General features: G+C 40.2%; 9 protein-coding genes across 9 annotated transcripts; 4 read left to right on the top strand and 5 right to left on the bottom strand.

Moving 5' to 3' along the window:
• Nucleotides 1-2,181: 2,181 nt before the first annotated feature.
• Nucleotides 2,182-2,854, top strand: ATC70_007068 (uncharacterized protein; the record flags this gene model as incomplete). Its single annotated transcript, XM_064826334.1, has 2 exons — nt 2,182-2,390; nt 2,587-2,854. 2 exons carry the CDS (start codon nt 2,182-2,184, stop codon nt 2,852-2,854), a joined length of 477 nt encoding a protein of 158 aa, XP_064676432.1.
• Nucleotides 2,855-3,458: 604 nt separating this feature from the next.
• Nucleotides 3,459-5,918, bottom strand: ATC70_007067 (uncharacterized protein; the record flags this gene model as incomplete). The annotated part of the gene is made up of 10 exons (XM_064826333.1): nt 3,459-3,843; nt 3,898-4,003; nt 4,054-4,501; nt 4,560-4,658; nt 4,716-4,795; nt 4,845-5,202; nt 5,266-5,358; nt 5,421-5,667; nt 5,720-5,814; nt 5,874-5,918. 10 exons carry the CDS (start codon nt 5,916-5,918, stop codon nt 3,459-3,461), a joined length of 1,956 nt encoding a protein of 651 aa, XP_064676431.1.
• A 482-nt stretch (nt 5,919-6,400) lies between these two features.
• Nucleotides 6,401-9,302, bottom strand: ATC70_007066 (uncharacterized protein; the record flags this gene model as incomplete). Its single annotated transcript, XM_064826332.1, has 15 exons — nt 6,401-6,500; nt 6,557-6,625; nt 6,724-6,827; nt 6,880-7,287; nt 7,345-7,551; nt 7,607-7,689; nt 7,746-7,843; nt 7,903-8,087; nt 8,139-8,185; nt 8,250-8,335; nt 8,389-8,582; nt 8,643-8,723; nt 8,783-8,861; nt 8,918-9,011; nt 9,065-9,302. The coding sequence occupies 15 exons, from the start codon at nt 9,300-9,302 to the stop codon at nt 6,401-6,403; spliced, it is 2,073 nt and encodes a 690-aa protein (XP_064676430.1).
• Nucleotides 9,303-11,234: 1,932 nt separating this feature from the next.
• ATC70_007065 (uncharacterized protein) lies at nt 11,235-12,288 on the top strand (the record flags this gene model as incomplete). The annotated part of the gene is made up of 5 exons (XM_064826331.1): nt 11,235-11,402; nt 11,459-11,537; nt 11,597-11,685; nt 11,737-12,191; nt 12,252-12,288. 5 exons carry the CDS (start codon nt 11,235-11,237, stop codon nt 12,286-12,288), a joined length of 828 nt encoding a protein of 275 aa, XP_064676429.1.
• Nucleotides 12,289-12,417: 129 nt separating this feature from the next.
• On the bottom strand, nt 12,418-13,687 carry ATC70_007064 (uncharacterized protein; the record flags this gene model as incomplete). The annotated part of the gene is made up of 3 exons (XM_064826330.1): nt 12,418-12,647; nt 12,703-13,004; nt 13,065-13,687. 3 exons carry the CDS (start codon nt 13,685-13,687, stop codon nt 12,418-12,420), a joined length of 1,155 nt encoding a protein of 384 aa, XP_064676428.1.
• A 400-nt stretch (nt 13,688-14,087) lies between these two features.
• On the bottom strand, nt 14,088-16,124 carry ATC70_007063 (uncharacterized protein; the record flags this gene model as incomplete). The annotated part of the gene is made up of 2 exons (XM_064826329.1): nt 14,088-15,940; nt 15,998-16,124. 2 exons carry the CDS (start codon nt 16,122-16,124, stop codon nt 14,088-14,090), a joined length of 1,980 nt encoding a protein of 659 aa, XP_064676427.1.
• Nucleotides 16,125-18,752: 2,628 nt separating this feature from the next.
• Nucleotides 18,753-20,259, bottom strand: ATC70_007062 (uncharacterized protein; the record flags this gene model as incomplete). The annotated part of the gene is made up of 5 exons (XM_064826328.1): nt 18,753-19,104; nt 19,202-19,645; nt 19,707-19,873; nt 19,924-20,046; nt 20,107-20,259. The coding sequence occupies 5 exons, from the start codon at nt 20,257-20,259 to the stop codon at nt 18,753-18,755; spliced, it is 1,239 nt and encodes a 412-aa protein (XP_064676426.1).
• Nucleotides 20,260-21,252: 993 nt separating this feature from the next.
• ATC70_007061 (uncharacterized protein) lies at nt 21,253-23,047 on the top strand (the record flags this gene model as incomplete). The annotated part of the gene is made up of 3 exons (XM_064826327.1): nt 21,253-21,522; nt 21,591-21,777; nt 21,924-23,047. 3 exons carry the CDS (start codon nt 21,253-21,255, stop codon nt 23,045-23,047), a joined length of 1,581 nt encoding a protein of 526 aa, XP_064676425.1.
• A 547-nt stretch (nt 23,048-23,594) lies between these two features.
• Nucleotides 23,595-25,194, top strand: ATC70_007060 (uncharacterized protein; the record flags this gene model as incomplete). Its single annotated transcript, XM_064826326.1, has 4 exons — nt 23,595-24,300; nt 24,366-24,524; nt 24,586-24,881; nt 24,943-25,194. 4 exons carry the CDS (start codon nt 23,595-23,597, stop codon nt 25,192-25,194), a joined length of 1,413 nt encoding a protein of 470 aa, XP_064676424.1.
• Nucleotides 25,195-25,297: the final 103 nt, after the last annotated feature.

The raw sequence follows: 25,297 nt of genomic DNA, 5'->3' as shown, positions 1-25,297 counted from the left end.
GCCAGAAACCTCTTTTCATATTTTCGTAAATTATTCAATAAGTCTATTCAAAACATCTATATTACTTGGTACCATTGGATGCGCCTTGAAAAGCACTCCAAGAAAGCTTAAAGAAGCATTTTTTTTTGTAGGGGAGTCGAGCTCCAGGTTTTATTTAAAGTCCTTAAAATGTCATACTGAGGGAAAGAAAAGACTGTTGGTGGACCCAATGTCTGCAAAGAAGGGGAATAAGATATTTTTGAACTAAGTTGGGAAAGAAATCTACTACTAATAAGGTGCGACTCCTAGAGCCAGTACAGTCTTGCGGAAATCGTCAAAATATAGATCATGGATAAGAGTACAAAACACCAAACGAGGACATCAGTACTACGTCAAAAAATCAGACAACTTGCGTTCACCAGGATTTGAACCGGGGATCCTCCCGTTGGCATACGGGAGTTCTACCACTTCGCCCTACCACCAGGGACAGCTTAAAGAAGCATAGGATGATCATTACATTTGACATAGTCAAATTCATCAAAATAGATCAATCAAGTCGAAACTTATCAAAATTTGGCCAATCTGGAAACAACCTATGATTCTGGGTTTGAATTAATTTTGGCTGGTGGAGCTGGTTAATCATATATGAGCCAGGCCTGATAGATGCCAGGCAACTCAGTTTCCATGTCAGGGCTGTAAAAGTGTCTAGGGGCTGAACATTTATTATCTTATGATACATGATCTCGAGAGTACATAAGGAAGGTAATATGCTATTGCTGTCGTCAAGGTTCGATGAACAAGAGCTATGCAAAAGACTTTCATCCTCATTGTTTGCATGCAAGATGACAATCATTTTCATCGAATTCATGACTGGTATGATGCCAAATGCAACTTTGGTTTCGCATCTACTGTAATTGCGCTCAAACATATACCAATAAAAAATGTCGACGAACCTTGAATATTGTCATCCGAAAATGGAATGTGCTGTTTATAGTAGAGCAAAGGGTAGCACGAAGGCAGGCTGACAAAAGAACGTAGTTTTCCATTTATCTCAACGGCTGTGGTCAAGGTCAACCAAGGTTTAGCACTCCATATACCGCAATAAGTCTCATGGCTTTACACTATCTGACATGTTCAACATTGCTCAAGAAGTGCAAGGAGTAGCAGAGCATCGGGTTGCTGAAGAGTAGCCCCTTGTCGATTTGCTTTGGTATTGAATCGGTCAACAATCAAGCGATTATGAAAAAGGCAATCTTCTGCCAGGAGAGCTGTGAATTGCAAGACAAGTTTTCATTTGTGTTGCAAAAATGGTCATTACCCGAGTTTAGAACGGAAATTGCAGAACACAGATACTGATCTATTGGTGCCCATTAGTAGAAGGAGCTAAACATTTGTTCGAAATAGGCACAGCTCCGAATTCTATGATTTGTGGCAGCTGGGCGGTAGGCATGTCTATCCGATATATACAACGTCCCAAATGTAAGGTACATAGGCATTTTGACATCTTGTGCCAAGTTCCGCTGCATTTCATGTCTGCTTACCGAAAGCGTCTGTTGTGAGATGTACCCAACAATGCCTCTACGCCCCGCATGGTTAATAATAACCATATATATATTACAGTGTGTCAACTCTAAAGGCAGATCCAAAACGCGAAGATAAAAAAGAACGCCCGTCTTATTGTTCTCTCAAAGAAAGATCAAAAATGCAAAATGTTCATGTCTTATGCCTGCTTTTAAACCAAAAAACTTGGGATGAATCAAGTAGAGATGTTATTCTCCTCGCTCACTACTAGATCATGATCGAGTGCAAATCGAAAGCTTGCTTTGATCAAAGCCATCTCTTTTTTTTTTTTTTTTTTTTTTTTTTTTTTTTTTTTTCTCGAGAAGGAGCCTAATCAAAGGACTGGTTTCCTTTAGATAACCCAATTAAAGGTTAGAAAGTTGTATTTCGTTCAAACTCATACTGCACAGAGGATGATATTCCAACCCCCACGTCCGAGCTATAAAAATTTTTTTCACATTAATTAACCACACACCCCCGCGCGATAATAAAAAAGCTATAAAATAGGGTATCGCGTGGCTTTTTTGCTGATTTTCTTTTTGTTTTCCTTCTTCTTCATCTATTTTCTCTCTTGTTAAAGTAAGTGTATACACTGATACGTGCTGGCATCTGTTTCTGATATTGATTCGTCTTTTTAATAGTATGGCTGATCACGATAACGACCACACCTTCGAGTCCGCTGATGCTGGTGCTTCCAAGACCTACCCCATGCAATGTTCTGCCTTGAGAAAGAACGGCCACGTTGTCATCAAGGGAAGACCCTGTAAGATCATTGAAATGACCACCTCCAAGACTGGTAAGCACGGTCACGCCAAGGTCCACTTGGTTGCTACTGATATCTTCACCAACAAGTAAATATCTCAAATCATGTTGAGGAAGAGAAATGTATCCATCTTGTACAATGTGTGTGCCTGTTTCCTGCCAAGGCGGCAGAATGCAGCTAGGGAAAAAAAAAAGAGAGCAAGCCAGACATTGTATGAGATGGAAAAGTTTTTCTTGTGTATCATCAGAATCGTTTTACTAATCTGATTTCTACCGCCATTATAGGAAGTTGGAAGATCTCTCTCCCTCTACTCACAACATGGATGTCCCCAACGTTACCCGTATGGATTACAACCTTATTGACATTGATGAGGATGGTTTCCTCTCTTTGATGACTGCTGATGGTGGCACCAAGGAAGATGTCAAGCTCCCCGAAGGTGAGCTCGGTGAGAAGTTGCAAGAAGATTTCGATGAGGGTAAGGATCTCATGGTCTCTGTCGTTTCCGCTATGGGTGAGGAGCACTGTTTGGCCTACAAGGAAGCTCCTAAATAAATCATTTAGACTTTCTATCCGTTTCTTATTTATCAAAAAACTTTTTTTATTTTATAAATAACTTACAAAAAATTTTTTTCTCATTAAAAAAAGAAGATGATCTATTCTTCCTCCACATTTCCCTCTCATAATTTGGTGCAAAATAAAGCTACATGAAATACCACCACTACATCTACATGTTTGTCTTTTGCCATTGTTGTATTATCACAAGTTGCTGTATGTGGGGGAGACACATTTCCAAACGAAATGTGGCGTCTGAAATGGAGGAAAAAAAAAAAAAAAAAAAGTTTCACTTTTTCGTGTTTGTCTGTAAACATGTCCAATAGTTATACATAGCATGCAGTAATTTTGTCACGCCAATAAACTTCTTATGCAAGACAGTGGCCACATTTGATCCGAGTGCCATTGCTATAAGCAAAGCCCTTGTATAGACCCTCCAAACACTCGGATGTGAGCAATGCATCCAGTCGAGACGATTATTCAGACAACGATCATTTAGCTAGTACGATGGATGAAGCATTGCATAGATCAATTATTCTTGATTTATTAATGTACATGTTTATTGTATATGTGGCTATTGTATATATGGCTATTGTATATGTGGCTATTGTATAGGGCTGTTATTTGTATTAATAGTTGTAGTATTATGGAAATTTGGTATGCTGGATGGTGTCTTCAAGACGGCTGGACGTCTAGTGATGGTTGATTTTCTGCCTACAACTCCAACTGAAAAAGGCAAACTCAATACGCTAGCACTGGGAGATGCATTCATTGGCTGCTGTTGGTGCTGCTGCTGCTCCATTTGCAGCTGTTGTTTTTCTGCATTTTCAAACAATGTGTCATGCTGCAAAATGAGATCTTCCAGAACCTTATCAGAATACCATTCACCACTATTTTCTGCTTGATTATGATCGTGAAATAAAGCAGGTGTGAATATAACAGATAGATTCTTCATCGTCATTTTGTTGACATGCGAACAGCCTTCGACCCTATTGACACATGTTAGTGATGCACATGTAGTTCGAATGGATGGAATGTCTTACTTTGCCAGATGTGCTATTACTGCTTCGAGTGTATCTCTTTGAGGCTTTGATAGCTCTGATAGTTTAGTCTGTAGCATCGCTTTTCTTTGCACATCATCCTTGATTTCTAATGATTTGTCTAAGCATTTGAGTTATTCGACCACACTGTGGACTTACTTGAATATTCAATGCGATCCTCCATGCTCAAATTGAACAGAGGCTGCTTCAGCTCTCTCAAATAGACCTTCAGCACGGCTGCAATGATAAACACATCTTTTGATTCCAATTTCACGGCTTCCTCATCTCGTTCAAATTCATTCTTGAGTTGATCTATACTGCTTTGTCTGCCAGATATTCTGTAGATACCCTCCTTTTCCAATCCGCCTTGTATTTCAACAGCCTCTATGCATTTTGTCACCAATAAAGGCACAGTGCGTTGATGCTCTGTAGCGTATTCATTCAGATTGGATCCAAACAAAATCTCTTTACAAGGCCCATAGTAATAATTGTCGTAATAAATTGGCTTTGGTTTGATGAATGCCAATTTCTCGTATTCCGATAGAAATTGGTCAGTGTCCTTTTTGCCATCCATATGATGAACGACATCCAACGAGCGTTTTACCAGCTAAAACAGTAGTCGTTAGTGATGTGCATGGACACTATACGGTTCGCAATTGACTTACATCGACTTGTTTCAGCAGAGTATCTTCTTCATGCTTGCAGAGTGTCACCATCACAGCCTTCACAGCATCTGATTTGCCCAAAAGTATTGCTTCCACATGCTATAGATGAATAATTCAATAAATGCAATGGCTTCTCCCTTCTCTGGTACTACTAACCCTCATTGCATGGACTGCAGTTTCCACCTGCTTCTTGCGCAAAAACTCCAAGATGCGAATGCCTTGTCTATATTCGTGGTCTAAAACCTTTCAGTCAAGTTGCACATGTACACCCATTTGTTCACATACCAGTATCTGAAATGTCCTTTTTCAACTTTGCTGATCTTGCAGTCTGCTTTGATGGATCTCCAGCAGCAGCAGCGTTGGCAAGCTGCGATCTCATTTGGGTGATAAATCCAGCCATGCTGTTCTTTTTGTTGGGATTGAGCGAGGAGTCTTGGTAAGAGGAAGATGCTATCGAGTGATTGTCGTCTCCTTTGATAGTGGAACCACTGTCGTTGGATAACCTTGGTTCGTCTGTCGAAATTCTAGCCATTTGGGGGCTTGAATGGTGGTCCACAGAGTTACTGTCCTCATGAGATGATATCAAAATTTGCTGCTGCAGACTAGCGTATTCCATACATTTGTTGACATACGATTTATGCAACTGGCCATGATATTAATACATGTTGTTCACTGGTGGTATAGGATACTGCGTATATACATATACCTTGACAATGTCTCGAGTACGGAATGTAATGTAATTTGTATTCTTCTCTCCAAGCACAGCCTTTACTTTTTTTCTTCTTTGTTCATGCGATTCCTGTCATGTTGTATTCGTGTTGGCCCTCTGATACACACATATTCACACACATGTACACATACTTTTACTTTGCTCAAAAGCTCTATTTGGCTTTTTAAACAGGCTATAAAATCACGTCTCAGCTCGATTGTCTTTTCTATCGAGTTTTCGTACTGCATTGTGGTTTGCTGAAATGTCGTTGTGTAGTCGCCAAAGTAATTATGCTTCTCTGTGGGTGTACTATTTGCTGTATTCAGTGGATTCTCAGGGTTGTAGCTGGTTTTTGTTATTTTGATCAGTGCTTGCATGTACGCATCCTCTGCGGTTAACCTACGGATGGCATGAATTACTGCTGTCTTTGGTCATCCCATGTGAATGGTACCTGGCTTTGAGAGAATAAATGAATCTGTCCAGGTCAACTATACTCCATTTCAGCACTTTGTTCACATAATCTAGCTGTGCATCAATGCTGGAAACCTGTTGTTATCATGAGTGACATTGACAGATGTCGCATACGCAAATGAGTCTCGTCGTACCTCATCTTCTTGGCCTGGACTTAAACTTTTCGTTGACCTGTGCATGGCGGCGAGAAACGTGTGCTGGAAATGTCAAAAAAAAAAGAGAGGAAAAGGCCCAAGTGGTGCACTGTTGTGTTGTTTGTTTGCACTATATATATATATATATTGGTTTGAGAAAATAAAATCCGTTCTTTGCGTTTGGTGTGGTATCTTCGGCAATTCAACCCTCCAAAAAGCTATTTATATACTTCAGGTGTTGTTGAACAAGTGCAAAAAAAGTGTAAAGAGAAATAGCCAAAGTGGCGAAAAAAAAAGGAAAAATGAAAGAAAGAAAGGGAAAAAGAAAGAGAGCAAAAGTTCAACTATACATGCTTTTGCCAGCAATTAAAAATAGCTTCCATCATGATGGTTTAGCGAGCTTTTCTTTTTTCGTCACCCGAATTCATTGGGTGATTTATTGCTTCGACACTCATCACTTGGAAATCATAGATGTAGAGCAGATTGCAAGTTTATTTTTACTCCTGAATCTCTCAGAAAGGGCTTGTTTATTCTTGATCTTGTTCATCATCATCTTCTAATTTGGCTTGGGGCTTGGATTTGCCATGACCAAAGCCAAAGGCGGATGTCAAATCCTCAGGATCCATTCTATCATGATATTCATCAGTCTTTCTGATATTCACATTAAATCTCGCTCTCCTTACTCTCTAAATTCATAATGGCCTTCCCCATCGAATCTTAGTAAATATTCATGATGACGAATCAAAGAAGTTCTATTGAAATTAAGGTTAAATTACTATTCTTTCTCCCCCTCCCTTTTTTTTTTTTTTTTTTTTTTTTTTTTTTTTTTTTTTTTTTTTGCTCTCATTACCTGTGAGACACGGTGAATAAAGTAATGCCCACTTTACGAGCATGTTCGTACATGATGGCTTCAATATCAACACTAACTGCACTTGTACATTCATCAAGAATGGCCTATAATTCGTGTTATAACAAATGTAGAAACAATCAACCTCAAACAACTTACAAATTGGGGTTTGTGATAGAATAATCTGGCCATGGCAACACGCTGCTTTTCACCGCCTGATAAGACATCAGCCCAATCTTGGACGGCATCCCAACCGCCTTCACGCTCAACCAAGTAGCCCAAATGTACAGTATCCAAGAGCTTCATAAGAGCCTCATCATCACATCCTTTGGTCAATGCTTCGGCATGGGTGTCTGGATAGATAATCTGATCTCTGAAGCTACCCAATGGAAGGTAAGGTTTTTGAGGCACGTAAAAGAGCTTGTTGGCTGCAGGCTTGGTGAGATTACCACCGAACAAAGGCCACAAATCGCCTAATATACGGAACAATGAACTCTTGCCACAGCCATTGGGACCAGAGATCAGACAATTCATGCCTGTGCTGACCTTGAATGAAAGGTCTTTCAACTATTACGTCCACATGTTAGTCCCACTGTGCTCAACATTTGCATTGAATACAATTACCAAAACATCGCTATTGGGTGTAACAATGGGCACCTTGTCAAAAATGATAACACCGTCTCGGATCAACACTTTGCCCTTGGTGTTGTTTGTGTCCACCAGCTTGTTTTTGCCCGGACCGGATGCACCTTCCTCATTGTTCATCATGGTGCGCTTGTATTTGCCATTACGCACATCAGACAGGACATCAAACAAATCAGCTACTCGTGACTAGTATAAGAACATTGTTAGTTGTTGTTGCACGAATCATCAGTCATTCACGTACTGTATAACCAGCGAATCGAGTTAAATCACGGCCAGTGAGAATAAGTCTGCCAACAGCTTGAGACAAATTGATCAGATAGCTCGCTAATCGTTGCATTGTCAGTATGCAGAGAACATTTTCTAGTCATGCAAACACTTACAGTTTCTAGAATAATCTTCCATCAACTTGGTAGGGTCACTATCAATACCCATGTGCTTTGTAGCATATCTTGGATCAAAGACAGGTCTTGCCAACAAGCTAAATTGCGTGTTAATCATCGATGGCTCCCCCCCTTAACGAGCATTACAAAAACTTACTAATATGCAGTCATTGTAGCACAATATTTGACAAGAACTGAATCAAAGATACCATTCAAGAATCGAAGTGTATACACTTTGCGAACATGGTTGGAAATCTTTTCAAAAGTGTTGTTGACAACCTCCTTTTCACGCTCACCACCACGATAAAAGGCGATTTCTTCTGAATGAGTGATGATACGAGACTACCATCGAATGGTTAATGCATTGTCCTTGCAAGGTTGCAACCCACTTACATGTGTAAATCTGAAATCACCTTCCAGTTTTTGCTCAATAGCAGTGTCTACGAGAAAAAAAAAAGGGCATCAGCTAGCCATCCTACACTACAAGATAGTAAACACACTTACAACGACCAAATGGAGGCGAGAATGCACGGAGCAACACACCAGACATGACAAAATAAGCAATCATAAAGAAAGGAGCTTCATTACCACTGCAAATGCTGCATTAGATTTGCGATCCACAACACTCATTTGCAATACTTACATGGCTTCACCCAACTTATAGGCAAACAAAAAGATATCGACCACTGGTTTAGCGATATCAGAGTATAAATGAGACAAATTATCCGAAAACTTGTCAATGTCTTGTGTCAACAGCTGATCTGCGTTTTGAAGTCTGTTATCCAGATTTGAAACCTTGTAAAAAGTGATGCCGTCTAAATATTGATTGTGTGCATGCTATGCCACTATGGTTAAATCATCATGCGTTTAATCGTTAGGGAGTTATATTGCATTTACCTTTGTTAAACGTTCACGGAAGCTCAGGGCAAGGGCATTGATGGTCAGTTTGAGTGAATTATTTACAATACTCATTGGCCACTAATAGATAAATCAATACACACATACAACCCTCTATGCCTCTTCTCTTTCAACATTACCATCATCAAACCAAACTCTACAATAGCTTTCGCAATAAATTGCTTTCTGTCTCTAGAAACAATGGCCTTGACTACGGAACTGCATATTGGGGTCATGTTAGATCTCGCTATCTCCAGCGTGCCTTGCCACCTTACCCATTAAAACCGGAAAACCAAATGTCCAACCATGTTCTAGCAATGAGAACTGTTGCAAGTATGACCAGCAGGCCAGATTCCTTTGAAAACACACCTTTTCATCGAATGTGAATATTAGGTAAGCTTGTGATAACGATTCAATCATACCTGGTACACAGATGGGCAATAGTTTCTTCATCTGTTCAATGAATTCAGCATTAACGCCTACTTTCTTATGCTTCTTTTTGGCTTGCTGTGATGGTTGTTTCTTGTTGGTATTGTCTCCAGCGATATTCTTGCTGAATTGTTTCTTGGCCTTGTAGATGGCATATATTAATGAAACTACAAGTACACCTGATAAGGGCTTCTTTGAATTATGTCCTAATGTCGAAAATACATTGGCCATGTTGTATGTAAATGTGTATATAAATAAATAAGTATATGTGAAAAAAGAGAAAAGAAAGAGAGATGAATAATGTTTAATGCCACCTAAATATAATTCTGGTGTGGGGAAAAAAGGTACACACACCCACTGTGTGGTTCTCGGTTAAAGTTTCCGTCTTGCGGGCCACCAATCCTGTCAATTTCCCATTACAAATCTAAAATGACATGCCTGGTAATTGCTATTAATCTGGATGGACACCACCAGCTATCTCTTTCTTTCGTATTATCAAGAGGTTATTGTTGCGCATTGATTTTCATATCGAAACAAGACTCGAGTGATACCAGAATTTGCCAGTACACGGAAGAATATCCAACTGGCAAGTGTTGTGCAATGTGAGAAATTGATGCTGTCGGGCTGAAATTTTAACTGCCAGCCAAAGCAATATGTGTATTTTGATTTGTAATGGTCAATATCGATGCTCACTATGTCCAAGCATAGCTTTGATGTTTATATCAAGAGGATTAGTAGATGACATAGCAAGATTACAAGCTTCATCGCCAGCTGGTATTTGGGCATTTGTGCGAGTACCCAAACACGGGCAATTCGATTGGATTGAAACCAAAGTACTATACCTGTCATGGCGATGAAGTATCCTACTGAATGCCCTAAATTTTCACTTCTAAACCGATCTTCATGCGTGAAAATCCTTCAAGAACAACCTGTAACTACGGGTCTGACTCTTCTATGATGCTGCACGCCTATAGCAATGGGTACAATGCACAAACAGGCAAATAGCATACTTCAAATGCGCTTTACTACTCAAATGTATGCAAATCACAGCCAAATTTGGATGGATTTAAGCCGTGTTTTCTCGCGTTATACGTCTTTTTGGACTGCCAGAGTAGCACCCAACAATTGCTCTCATCCAGCAGCTACTTTCTGACACCTTTGCTCAACTTTTTTGGGATCATCAAAAATCGACTCCAAACTATGAGTGATACCTCATGATTTTCATCGAAAATCAAACGATCGCGTTTTTCACCTCAAAAATGAAGACTTTTACCAAGGTATATATTGAACCAAAATGATTGTATGGATCCAAAGCAACCCCTGAAGCTTTGTTTGTGCAACCTTTATATGAAAAATTTTGACATTTCCACCTAAAACGTCATTTCATATTTCCCAATATTACTCGATAAGTTTGTTATAAACATGCCTTTTAATGAGCACCATTAGATGCGGCTTGAAAAGTACTTGAAAAAAGCTTAAGGAAGTATGGGATGACCATTACGACTTTCATAATCGAATCTAACAAAATAGATCAATCGAGTCGAAAATCAATTAAAAATCAACGAATTGGAACGAAAGCGTTGGATTGGGTTTAAAATTATTTTGGCTGGCAAGATGAATGCCATGCTTATAATGATGGCAATTGATATTGTACGAAGCCCATAAAAAAGGCATTACGAATAAAAAAAAAAAAAAAAAAAAAAAAGTACTATAGACTAGAGTGTCTACTAGTTTCTTTGTTTTTACTATGCACTTTTATATTTGATAGGTTAAATAGCTGCAAACTGCCCATCCAGCTGCTAAGCCTAATTTGAAATGCAAGATTGCCACTCTGCTCGGAAATTCATCCATTGCCTCGAGCGCGAAGCTTATATAATAAGAGTATTGCGGTAAACTAACTCCATGTGTATCGAGTTATTGGAATGCTAATATAAAGCAAAGCTATTTCTGAGCATAAACGAGGAAAAATGCCTGGTAATGTATGAAGCCACATGTACACTAGCGTCAGACCATTCAATCAAACCAACAGCCATCAGAGTGGTGCACCCAGAACACAGCTACAGCTACAATCACCCCATATGTAAAGATCACACATCAACCACGCATTATTATTTCTTTTTTTTTTTTTTTACCTCTTGTTAACCTTTCAAGCAGCCAACAAAGATGAACGAAACCAATTTAAGCTTGTCAACTAACCAAAAGCTTCAACCATTTCTGTTGTTATCAAAGTCAGTAAAAGGTGTTGCCAATTCCAAATTGATCATGGACGCTTTAAATGCGCCTGGTGTCTATGTCTTTACAGAATTATACGAGTCTCCCAACTTGGTAGAGGTATTTCACATGCACTGATTGCAGTCGGTCCATTCATTCAACACACTCCAATGTAGGCATCTACGACACCAGAGGTAGCACCTTATTACAAACTATTGGAAATCTTTCTATACGGCACCTACAAAGATTACCAAGGTTAGATACGATACGAGGGAACACGTCAAATGTGTACTGACAAATGATATGTTTGCTAGAAAATAGCACACAGTTACCTACTTTAAACGACAATCAAATCAAGAAATTAAAGCTTCTCTCCATTGCAACACTGTCCGAAACACAACAAGTAAATTAGCAAACTCGATAACGTAGATATGTAACTGACATGGTGCGATAGACACTCTCTTATGATTTATTACAATCCTATCTCGATATACCCACCGTAAGAGAGCTGGAAGATTTAATCATCGATGCATTTTATCAAGGCATTTTAACTGGTAAACTCGATCAACGCCAACGACAATTGCAAGTAATGTACAGCATGGGCCGTGATTTGAGGCCTCAGCAATTGAACGAAACAATGAACGCACTTGCTGTTTGGTCATCCAGTACAACACGTTTGTTGGGTGCTTTGGATGCTAAGATTGCCAGCTTACAAGAGACAGTTCAAGCCAACCAACAGGCGAACGAAGAATACAATAATCAAATTGAGCAATTGCGTCGTGATATTCGTGCAAACAGCAACCTCAAAAAAATGGATATCTCACCGGTGGATGACACATTGGCTAAAAAGAAGGGATATACTGGAGAGTATGCTTCACCAGATTACAATAACGAGCGAGTCAAGAAAAGGTAACAGTGTTGCTTGTCATATTTTGAAATGATGGATCTTAATTCTGTGTGTATTCATAGTAGGGGTTCAAAACGATTCATGGTTGGTAGACCATAGAGAGGAGGTTTATTGTAAGAATTAAGCATTAAGATATTAAAAGTACATGTTGTGTCTATGATGAATAAAACAAAGGAGTGAAGTAGTTACATCTATTATATACAGTATCTGATTTGATTTGATCTGCTCTCACGCAGCAGTAAGTATGGTAGATTCAGAGGCGGCAGCAAGTGGCTTTCGTGCAATCCAAACATTGAAACGAGAAAAGCTTTTAAATTGCTCAAATTCATCGAGGACCTCAGACACGGCTAAATCATAATCAGCAGGCGAGATGCCCCACTTGGGAACATAGGTTGCCTTTTTGTTCTTGAGCAATGCTTTTTGGATTTCCTTGTTGATGAATCCATATTGCTTCAATTCTAAACTAGCAATCAGAATGACACATTCAGCAGACAATTACTTGTATGTACATACCAGGGTCAGTAGCCCACTCGCCAATGGGAATATCCAAGGCTCGTTTTTCCACTAGTTCAAATCCATTCTCGACAATAGTAGCATCCAAAGTGTCCGCAATCTCCAGATCAAGGTCTAATAGTTGGCATTGATCTTTGTAAAAGTTCTGGAACGCAATTTGGACAGGGCCTGGGTTGTGATGCCACATGTCTGCTTCAATCAATTCAATGTATCCACCTGGCTTCAATACACGAAACATCTCATACACTACTTTGGGCCATTGATCTTTTTGAATATGCAAATACATGTTGCGCTGGAATACACTATACAAATAGAAAGTGAGTTACACTATGCTAAATGTGAGTTTCAAATGTAAAACCTACAAATCAACAGTAGCATCTGCCATTGGCCATGGTTCATTTATATTAGTTCGGTTGTAGTGTAAATTAGTTGGATTTCCATGCTGAAAGGCTGGTGGTTTTAAATCTAAACCGAGTACCTGACAATCCTTATATTGTGCTGCCATTTCCAACGCCCAAATGCCATTTGCAGTACCCGCCTCCACAATGACTTTGGGCGAATCAATAGGTGCCCACGTATTTCCCTTTCGAGTGCTCTTTAACAAGTAATGTTGTCGCTGTAATCTGTCGTACTCCTTTGCGTCTTCCTCTACAATGGTCGGATGCAAGCTTACTAGACTCTGCTTTCTTCTGGCAAAGAATTCTGAGATGGATTTGCGTCTCGTGTTGTTGACAATGGCTGGTGCAGATGAGCTCTGCTGCTGTTGCTGCTGCTGCTGCTGTTGTTGTTGTTTCTGTTGTTGCTTCTTTTGCTGGATGGCTACAGCAGCAGAGACAGCAGCATTCAGTGATGGATTCTCTTTCGAAGCATGAGGGTCGTGGTCCAACCAATCGTAGTTGCCCTGTGAATGCGATGATTTCTGCGATGCAATGTCGCTTTTCTTCTTTTTGTTGGCGGCAAGTACTTTGCTCGCTTGATTTCCCATTTGAAGTGAATGTTGTATATGATGTCAAGAAAGGAAAAGAGCAAGTAGAAGAATCGACTCTAATATAGATTTATATTGCAATATTTCTGACACTTTCCAGAGCACCAATCCAATGATGTGTTTGTATATAAGAGGCAAGTGACACAGCTGTTGCGGCCTAAATGATGCCTTACAGCAAACAGTAGCCTTAATGAAGCAGTTTTTTTTTTCAACGATGACTGGGGACCACTCTGAGCTTATAAAAAATGCTAAAAGTGGAGCGAAATGCGCGAAGTAGGCCGAAATCAAATTGCAGCAAAAAATTCATTTATTAAAGATCATGAAATTAACAAAAGAAACCTTAAACTTGTCTCACGTAGTTGGCTGTCATTTTGAATCCAAAAACATGAGATTGTTTGTGTTAGTCATGGATCACTTGTGCTACTCTTGCTGACAACTTACCAGGAAACATGCCTGTTTGATCACCTAAACGGCCCTTCCACCAATCATGAGTTTTGTCTGATTTCTCAAGCACCTCGATCAAATCACCCACATGAAACGAAAGATCACCGTCTTGTGGAGCATTTAGTTCGTAGAGTGCTTCGACTATCTCCTTTCTATTTGCTACTTTTTTGCTGGGTGGCGGTGGAGGTGGAGCACGTTTCTTTTTTACTGACTGTGTAGCAGCATCGTCTGAGAAGGGTGAGGAGACTGTGTTACGGCGGCGGTAACCATCATTTGTGGCGGGTGGTGTGCTTGGTGAAGATGTAGATGTAGATGTTGGTGGTGACAACTCTGAGCGATAAGATGGCACTCTAGACGATGCTGTAGATGAAGATGTGCTGGAAAATGTCTTGTTCAACTCTTCCGTTAAATTTAACTGTAACCCTTTCACAATACTTCCATTGGCTCCATCTTGTCTCCTACTATTGCTGTTGCTGTTGCTATAGTTTGATTGCAGCATATGGGTGGAGGGGCTTTTGATTGGTGGAGGCGCATTGGATGTGGACAATGATCTGTTTCTTGCAGTAAAAGACGGACGAGGTGACAATGCTGGTGGTTGTCTTGGATTGTTAATAGATGGTCTCTCAGAGATAGGTGGCCTTTCGGATACAGAGGACCGTCTGTTGGCAAAAGAAGGTCGTTCAGAGATGGAAGGTCTTTTGTCAGAGAAAGAGGGTTTCTCTGCAAGTGGGGGCTTCCTGTCAGATGAATAGGACGAGACGGATGATTTTCTGTCAGAAATGGATGGTCTTCTATCATTATACGAAGGTCTATCGGAAACAAATGGCGCCTTTCTATCTGGCACAGATGTCTTTCTTTCTGTGATCGAGGGTCTTCTTTCGGAATAAGCAGGCAATCTGTCATTGCTGCATTGTTCGTTGTAAGTATGAGTCATTGAGGAACGTCGACCACCGCCAAGAGAGGAACTGCTGCTGCGATTTGACAATGTTCTATTCATAGAATACCCCTGTGTAGTAGACAGATACTCATCATCCTCTTCGTCTTCAGAATAGTAAGCATCTCGTTGTGGTTGCTGCTGCTTAGCATATCTCGAATGCGTGCTGCCTCGTTGCCATGGCTTGATACCATCCTTGAACAGCTCAGATCGATCAAGCTCTTCTCTGGCATTGAATTCCTTCAACCTCGACCTGAAGCCATCCTCAATCGGCATATTCAATGTTGGGAATACGGCACCGTTATGCTGAATCACTTCGTATATTCTGCTGTAGAATCCACCCACAATTCTGCTCTGGATGTTGTAAAATTGCTGAAATACGGGCTCTATAAACTCTTGCGACATATCCAAAAATCGAACCAGTTCGTCCTTGAGCATATTATTAAAGTAATCATAGTCTGCAGCAGCATTGTCGAATTGAGTCTGCAGTTTAAACATGTTCTTCTCTTCACTAGGGCTTGGCTCTGAAATAGCCGAATACTTCATGTACGCAATACGGTGTCGGTCAAAATCAATCAGTTTATGCTCTCGCTTGGTAATGGTTTTGTCGATGGTTTTGGTGATCATATGAAAGCGATTAGCTGGTCTCACCACCAAGGCATCTAAATCGTCCAATATGGAGAAAGACTCTTCTCTGCAGTAGGCCATTGCAGTAGCATAATCTTCCAACGCTTGTCTCATTTCGGGAGCAATGTCTTCTGCCTCTCGTTTGGGTAATCTCACCACTCGTTCATCCAACGGGTCCTCCTCTTCCATGACTAAACCGCATACCCCGGCTAGGTAATTGGCACAGTGAAATTGATGGTTCAGCATATCTACCAGTGTGGTTAGCTATGCACCGCTGCCTACTCGAGTACGTTTGATCATCTTACTAGCAATGTGATCGCGGTAAGCCATTGTCTCCAAGCGAAGTTCGTCAGCGAACGCAACAATCTCTTTGTATCTCTTTTCAAGTTCAAGGTATTCTAAATCACGGGTAACATCTGGTTGCGAGCCCATTTTATCAGCACTTGTTGTAGCAGCCATTTGGCGCCATTACTACATACCTTCACCACCATTTCTGGTTTTAAATTGATGCGGAAGTCGAGAGATTGACTTTTTGACACCTCTCCTATAACAGCCTTTACTTTAGCAATGCTATCTTTTGACAGAAGCTACAGCACACTTACCAACTCATTATCGTGGACAGAAAATCAGGTGGAAGAGAAAAGAAAAAGGGGAGAAAAGAAAAACCAAACTGTCGTTGGGGGGGGGGGTTTCATGTCAGATATTTTTAGTGAGTGGGATTTGAAAGCATTTTACCAAGCTCGCGGAATACACGACAGATGCTACTATACCGTCGCACAATATGAAAGTAACATGCATCTTGAGAGGGTGCTTGACAGGTAAGTAATATATATAGAATTTCATAAGTAGCACTGTATAGACTATTTGGGCCCGCATGAATAGGTTCAAGTGTAGAATGTGAGTAGTGCCTTTTTTTCAAGATCATCGAGACATCTGATATCTATACAAGAACATCAGGCATCACAAATTGAATAACATTTATGAAATATCTTTGGTTAAGATCAAACCGAATTGTCATGCCTCCTGTTCAAGCTGGAAACTGCGTAATCTGTAGAGTTGCTCTACCTGAAGATGTCGATTTTCGAAAATGTGGTTTATGTCGAGTAAATAGAGAAATTTGATTAATAAATCAAAAGAAATGAAAAACAAACATTCGAACAAACCTTTATATTTTTTGTTTCAGGAACGTGCCCAAAACCACGCCAGACAAAAAGCTACATTGAGACCATCAAGAGCAGCAAAACCGCCGAGAGCACCTGCCGCTTTCATTTCAGAGCCAAGAAAAATGCGACCTCATTATCTTCAAGAACATAATAATGCATCTAATCCAACACTTGATAGCATTGGTTTATAGGGAGGGTTTACTGTATCGAAGCAAAGGTGGAGAAACTATGACAACTAAGCATTTAATCCAAAATTTGGTAATATTGATTTCAATGAGAGTTTTACCATAGCGAAGCGAAGGTGCAAAACCATAGTATTCAAACAGCAAAATCTGGTTTTCATGTCCATTGTTAATAAGCTTACCAGCAACATACCGCATCAAAATTTGCATGAATCAGCTTTACCGAAATCAATATGCCTTCTGTTCAAATAAGGAATTGCACAGGCTGCAGAATTACTCTTCTAGAAGATTACAGCTACCAAAGATGTGATTCATGCCGTGTAAATAAAAGCTACACAGCAAAAAACATAACCAAATTTGACAACTTTCAAGCCTTCATATCTTGACATGTAGACCTTTCTGAGCTACCGGAATAACGCCGAACAATTGTACTCGAGTAGTATCAACTTCCTGACGCCTTTGCTCAACTTTTTGAAGACCCAAAAAACATGGCCAAAAATCGACCAAAAAGCATGAGGGGTACCTCATGGTTTTCATCGAAAATCAAACGATCGCATTTTTTACCTTGAAAACGAAGACTTTTGCTATGGTATATATCAAATCAAAATGTTTCTCTCGATCCAAAGCAACCTCGGAAACCACGTTTATGAGGCTTTCATATGCAAAATATGGCTATTTTCGCTAAAAACCTCATTTCATATTTTACCAAATTGCTCAATAATTTCAGTCAAAACATCTATTACAATTAGCACCATTGGAAGCGCCTTGAAAAATACTTCAAGAATGCATTAGGGAAGCGTAGGGTGATCATAACAGCTTATATAGTCGAATATCATAAAATAGAAGAAAAAAGTCGAAAAAGACAACATCTGTCCAATGTTGAACAGAAAAAAATAACTGAGCTTGAATCAATTTTGGCGGCGGCATTGCTGCTGGCTGACCTAAATGCCTTTCTGTTGATGGCAATGATGATTGCGATACTGATTAAATGGGGATCATGGAAGTGAAAAGACAATTGCCCAGCCCAAATACTTTTTTTTGGGAGCTTTGCCTCACAGTGGTGTCTTTTGCAATAACAATATCTTAAAAAAGTCGCTGTAGATCTTACACAAGTCCTGTATTTACTTATGGCTAGCTTTATGTCGCCATCTCATTAAGAGCATCAGCAACAGCGAACGTCTCAATAATAGGTTTTGCTTGATATCGGTGTAAGCAAAAAGGATGCCGAAGGAGATATTTCCTCTCCTACTGGCTCTGTAATTACCTTTCTTTTACTAATAATTGATTGTCTAACATCTGCTTGATATACCAAAAATTTATTTTACTGATTTATAATGTCTTTGGCGAGAGCTTGCAGGACGACGCCGACATCGAGTGTAGCAATATAGATTGGCTAGTGTGTATATATTTCCAAGCACACACTGTTACCCCAGTGACAGCCAAGGTAAGATACATTTGCCGGTAGGATATCAATGCATGATTTGAAATAAAGGAGTCTATTTGTTACAGAAATACCAAACTGACATGCTGTACCTTAATGGATGTGTATGTAAGAGTGGCAATACCACATAACAGATGGCCTGCATAAACAAGACGTGCGACCATTGTTCGATCCAGTCTATAAGGGGTTTCTTTATTCGAATGCGGATTAAGTATATATGGTGGATAATAAACAAAATAAACAAATGGTGGAATGATGGTATGCGATATATAAGTTAAACTTTCAGTACTTGGTTCAGGAAATGGGCCAATTCAATGGGTGAAGAACAAGGAAGCAAGTGTCTCTGAATGTGTGTATCAATCTCCAGCAAGACATCTTTAGCCACAGGTCTCGTGTTGGCATCCTCGTCTAAAAGCCAAGCGACGAGACCTCGCATATACATGCTTGGGTAGCTGTAGGTAAATGTGGGGCTCGGTTCAGAGGTAATGACACTAAACAGCTCTGTTTCATCCTTAATCAAGTAATGAGGAGGTACACGATCCATCATTTCAATGACGGCTATACCCAATGACCACATATCAATCTTCTCACTGTAGTAGTCTTCTCGAATGACTTCAGGCGCCATCCTATATAAAAGGAAATAGAAGGAGAAGCAGAATAAAATTAGAATACATGTGTATACAGACAAAGGAGGTAAATCCAGGGGTATGTAGTGCACTTTACCATTTGCTTGTACCAAGGCGATCACGATGCTTGCGACTGGTCTTTGCAGACAGGCCGAAATCAGCTAGTTTGACCTCACCATGCCAACCCAGCAGTAGATTTTCACATTTGATGTCTCGGTGAAGATAGCCCTTTGAGTGGAGATAAATCAGACCCTTGAGCGTTTCCCTGGTAATGAAGATGGTATGCGCCTCCGGGATTCCACGTTGACAGAGAACGGCAAACACTGAGCAGCGCATCAGGTCCATGCTGATCCAGATATCTTCACGCCAGAGCAAGATTTCTCTCAGTTTGATCAGATTGGCATGTCCAGTGGCCATGATGCGAAGCTCTCTCAGGATGGCAGCACGATACTCTACATCAGGATCTAATTTACATCGTTTGATGGCGCATTGCTGACCTTGCTTTTTGCGGTAGTTGGCACGTATCACTGCTCCATTGACACTTTAGAAAAAAGAGAGATAAATAAGGTATATTCTGTATAAGCTTTTTGTTTATTGTTTACCCTGTGCCTATCTCTTTAAACTGTGCATATCGTGTCCGAGGATCTGAAGAGCGAATGGATATTTTTGGAAGCATCTTGCGGATCTTTGCTTCTAATTTGTTTCCTGACCGAGTCAAGGGTGGCAAAGGAGGTACTTCGTAGTACGGATTAGGGGGGTACCATGGTTTCTATAGAGCATAGGATTAGTGCTGAATGATGTCCAAGACAGTAGACTTACTTTGGATATCTGCTTGGATAGGTTGAGAGGACGAAGATCAAAGGCAACAGGTGGGCCAGGCTTCAAATATGCATGACCCAGGATATTTGGGATTTCGTAGCAGCCAGGCGATCTCCATACATTCTATGAAATCTGTTAGCGCCATTGATTTCATGTCATAAAGTAGGCTGATGCTAAGTTTACTTTGCTCAAGGATTGCGATGTTAATTTGGTAGACTGACTGAGACTGGATACAGCTCTTTTTATAACGCCAGTCGATTGTCTTCTCTTTGATTCATTCAGCAGTATGAAAGGATTTCCAAGTCGATTATTAGGCTCTGATCTCGATTTTTGCATTATAAAAGTCTAATTTTTTTATTTGTTACAAAATGATAGAAAAGTAATAAAAAAAAGAAAGCAAAACAAAAGGCAAATATATACATATAAATTGTATAAATTTAGAGTGAAAAAAGGAGAGTCTTGTTACTACATACAAGTTTGTTGGTAAAAGGAGATGAGAGGCAACGACAACAACGAGGGGCCAGCAATAGGGTAAAAAAAAAAAAAAAATGAGGGATGAATCAGATCAAATAAAAAATCCTCAGTGTGCTTATGGTTTTCTATATCATTTTCATATCAGAAGTACCTGAACAAAAGTATCATCATTTTCATGTCATTTTTCTCAAAGGTATTGCAAAATTATCACGTAAAAAATCATTGCAAATGTTTAATATCACCATCAATGCTTCATTCAACAGACTATAGATATACAGACACATTTGAGCTTCTCCTTGGTAGACACGCTTTTCCCCTGTGTCTCTCTGTTCTGATACCGTTCTCCCTCCTGGAAATACACACTGATAAAACTTGGCATTTTCGAGATGCTATCTCTTTCTCTTCTCTCTGTCATGAGCCAAAAAACACTGTATATACACAGTATATCGGTTATTTGCCTCATCAGAGAGCAAGAGATCAGCCAATAAAACAACATGGTTTCAACGAGGAATACAGACATAGGACGAAATCAGGATCCAATGTGCTACGAGATAGCGCAAATGATAAGGATATTATAGCATGTATAAAAAATAAAAGACATTTGATTCAACCTAAGATCATTTGTGTTTGAAATAGAAAGAAAAAAGAGAAAAATAGATCTCGCAGTGATGAGTAATAGGGTCATTACATGATTTTTAGTCACATCAATCATGGATGATTCAGAAATTTCAATCTAATAAGCCACTCTCCAACAAGTATAAATAAGGCACTGATTTTGTTTTTTTAAAAGAGGGGGATTATTATCCCCCCACAAATTTTTATTAAAATAAAGCCCTTCTTACATCTATAAAAAAAATGACTTCTTACCTTGATGCTTCTACTGCTAATGCCGTTCTGAAAGAGTACGGTCGTCGTGATGGTCTTTCTGTTGAAGCCCTCATGGATGAACAATTGAGTGGTGGTTTGACCTACAATGATTTCTTGGTCTTGCCTGGCTTCATTGACTTTGCCGCCGAAAAGACTTCTTTGGAATCCAAGATTACCAAGAAGATCTCTCTCAAGACTCCCTTCTTGTCCTCTCCTATGGACACCGTCACTGAGGCTGAGATGGCTATCTCCATGGCAGTAAGTACATACAATGCATAGTAAGTGTGTGATTGGGGTTATTAAGTGCTGTTTTCTATCATGAAAAGCTCTTGGGTGGTATTGGTATTATCCATCACAACTGTACTGCTGAGGATCAAGCCAACATGGTTCGTTCCGTCAAGAAGTTTGAGAACGGTTTCATCAACGACCCTGTTGTTTTGTCTCCCGAGAACACTGTTGCTGATGTCAAGGAGATCAAGGCTACTTCAGGTTTCTGTGGTGTCCCTGTTACTGGTAAGTCTTTGGGTTCATGCATTGATGGTGTTCATGTGTGTGTGTGTGTGTGTGTGTGTGTGTGTGTGTGGGTGGGAAGAAGGGATCGAGTAGTATCAAGTGTTGAATTTACTCACGCTCTGTACCTCTCTCCTTGATTTCAATAGAGAACGGCAAGTTGCATAGCAAGTTGGTTGGTATCGTAACTGCTCGTGATATCCAATTCCACGCTCAGGATGAAACTCCTCTCAAGGACATCATGACCACTGAGCTCGTTGTTGGTCAAGAAGGCATCACCTTGAGTGAAGCCAATGATATCTTGTGCTCCTCCAAGAAGGGTAAACTTCCTATTGTCAATGCTGAGGGTGCTCTTGTTGCTCTCTTGTCTCGCTCTGATCTCCTCAAGAACCAATCTTACCCCAACGCCTCCAAGGGTTCCAAGTCCAAGCAATTGTTGGTCGGTGCTGCTATTGGTACTCGTCCTGATGACAAGGATCGTCTTACCTTGTTGGTTGAAGCTGGTCTTGATGTTGTTGTCCTCGATTCCTCTCAAGGTAACTCTGTCTATCAACTCGAAATGATCTCTTGGATCAAGAAGACCTTCCCCAACTTGGAAGTCATTGCTGGTAACGTGGTTACTCGTGAACAAGCTGCCAACTTGATCGAAGCTGGTGCTGATGGTATCCGTATTGGTATGGGCTCTGGTTCTATCTGTATCACTCAAGAAGTCATGGCTTGTGGTCGTCCTCAAGCTACCGCCGTCTACCGCGTCTCTGAATTCTGTCGTCGCTTTGGTGTCCCTACCATTGCTGACGGTGGTGTTGGTAACGTCGGTCATATTGTCAAGGCTTTGGCTTTGGGTGCTAGTGCTGTCATGATGGGTGGTCTCCTTGCTGGTACCACTGAGACTCCTGGTGAGTACTTTTACCACGAAGGTCAACGTCTCAAGCGCTACCGTGGTATGGGTTCCATTGATGCCATGAACAACAAGTCTGGCGGTAAGGAAGGTAATGCCGCTACCAAGCGTTATTTCTCTGAAGGTGATGCTGTCAAGGTTGCCCAAGGTGTTGTTGGTAATGTTGTTGACAAGGGCTCCGTTCGTAAGTTCATTCAGTACCTTGTCACTGGTGTTCAACACTCTCTCCAAGATATTGGTTACAGCAGTGTTGCTTCCATGAAGCAAGCTGTCTATGATGGTGAAGTGCGTTTCGAAAAGAGAACTGCCGCTGCTCAAATGGAAGGTGGTGTTCACGGTCTCCACTCTTTCGAGAAGAAGCTCTTCTCTGCTTAATTGCATTCTGTTTCTTTTTTCATTTTAAACAATCATTTATATATCATATTCCGTATTTCTTTCTCTGTTTTATATGTAAACCGCCATTTTATTTCACTCTTTATTGTCCACATTCCAATTGTCACTAGAAATTTTCAATAAATTTTTATCACTAGAAATCATTTGAGGTGCAGAGATGGTTGCTTGAGGTCTACATGGCTTCGAGACAAGTGGCATTGTGTTTGATGGCATCCACTCAAAGTGTACCAACCAATTGTCATTGGAAATGTACTGTGTCCAGGCTACTAGATTGACTTGACAACTGTCGTGCGTATTTTGAACCTGTCAAGCATGAATAAAAGTGCATGCTAACCAGCATATGTCAGCTTTTCGTATCTGAAATTAATAGTGACATGTCAATCAGTTATCGATCTATTCATGCAAGCCAAATTGCCCTGATTTGCAATGTAGGGAGTTCATTTTACAACAGTCATATTGCACATATCCTAGCGCAGCAAAATAGATGTTTGTCCAACCTTTGGTTTACTTTTTCGTTCAACATAGAATCATGGGCGTTCATGGATTGACAGCTATTCTCAAAAAGTATGCACCCAACTCTGTGCGCACCGTGAGTTGCAATGCATTTTCTCAACAAACAATAGCCATTGACGCAAGTTGTCATTTGAATAAATTCATCTATGGCAGTGAATCACACCCGCAGCGTCATATATATGGATTTTACCAACTAGCTCAGTTTTGCAGCTTGAATGCAATTACGCCTCTATTTGTATTTGATGGACCTCAGCGGTTAGAAGCCAAGCAATTGGAGCATGCCAAACGTGCACGCTCAAGAAAAAAAGTAAAGCACTCGCTGTTATTTGAAAGAGAACAATCTTTGCGATTAGACAATTGGCTTCAAGTATCTGACCAGTATGATCAAGCGCAGATGTCAAAAGAAAGTGCATTGGCCATCTTGGGTGAGTTGGGAGAAACGCTCAAGGAGATGGAGGCGGATCCTACCATATTGGAAGATGGTACTATGCCTGTGGACATTCAAGAACAAGAGTTACAAAGCAAACTTAGATCCATTGCTCAAGAATTGCAACAGGCGATCGCCACAGCAGAAGATACAGAGAAATATACCAGAACTGTGAGGAATTTAGCGAATAGAGAAAGGGATCTCATGGCAGATATGATTATTCATCGCTACAAAGATATTAAATCAGCATTGCAGCAGCTAAAGAAGGAGAATCAAGCCATGCTCTCATCATTGGGTATGTTGATACACGCACACACACACACACACACAGAAACGAACTTCCATTAAGCGAATATACAGAGAAAAGATCCTTTCGAATCACGCAACATACAAGAGATGAATGTCAAGATTTCCTCAAAACACTAGGTTACGTTTGCCTCTCATGCGACAATCATGAAGCCGAAGCCATGTGTGCTAATTTAGCTAAATCTGGAAGAACAACAGCAACGGTTTCCGAAGGTACCTACAGACATTTATGATTCCATTGAAACAAATCAATGAGACTAGTTTTACTGCATAGACTTGGATACCATTGTCTTTGGAGATGTGCCTATTTTACGTCACTTCTTTTCAAAAGGTCGGCCTATTCTATCCATTGACCCAGTGATAGCCAGACAAGATCTTGGATTCACTAGAGAATCGTTTATTGATCTATGCATTCTTTGTGGAACAGATTTTTCTGGCACTATTCAGGGAATAGGCCCACACAAAGCTCTTCAAGCGATACAAAGGTATGGCTCCATTGAGCGAGTGCTGAACAACCTGGATTCGAGATATGTTCCGCAAGAGACATTTGATTACTCATTAGCAAGACATGCAAGTAGATGGCAATTCAATTTTTGTAGTTGGGTTCACTGACATGTTGATGCTTGTTTAGGTGTTTAATGATTTGCCCGATATACCCACACATGAATTATCTTATGAGCCACCGGCAACAGACAAATTAGCCATCAGCAATATACTTCAACATTACCAGATCGATCCCTTGGAAGCAGATTTGGCTGTGAGACAGGCAATAATACAACAAAGTATCATAGATGTCAAGAATTGGGGCAGTGATCCATTCTCATCTGCGTTTGCAGCCAACAAGACCGTCGATCCAAAGTTGCTACAGGTTGCTTCCAGTTAGTATTTTCTACATAAATTTACATTATATACCACGAATGAGACAATCAAACGAAATCGAGTAGCATAAATAAAATAGATTTTTATCAGGCCATATATAAACAATG

Source organism: Mucor velutinosus (genome assembly GCF_035048745.1).
Source record: "Mucor velutinosus strain NIH1002 chromosome Unknown tig00001549, whole genome shotgun sequence".
In the NCBI taxonomy this organism is placed as follows: domain Eukaryota; kingdom Fungi; phylum Mucoromycota; class Mucoromycetes; order Mucorales; family Mucoraceae; genus Mucor; species Mucor velutinosus.
Note: the sequence above shows the minus strand (reverse complement) of the source record. Positions and strands in the feature narration are given on the sequence as shown.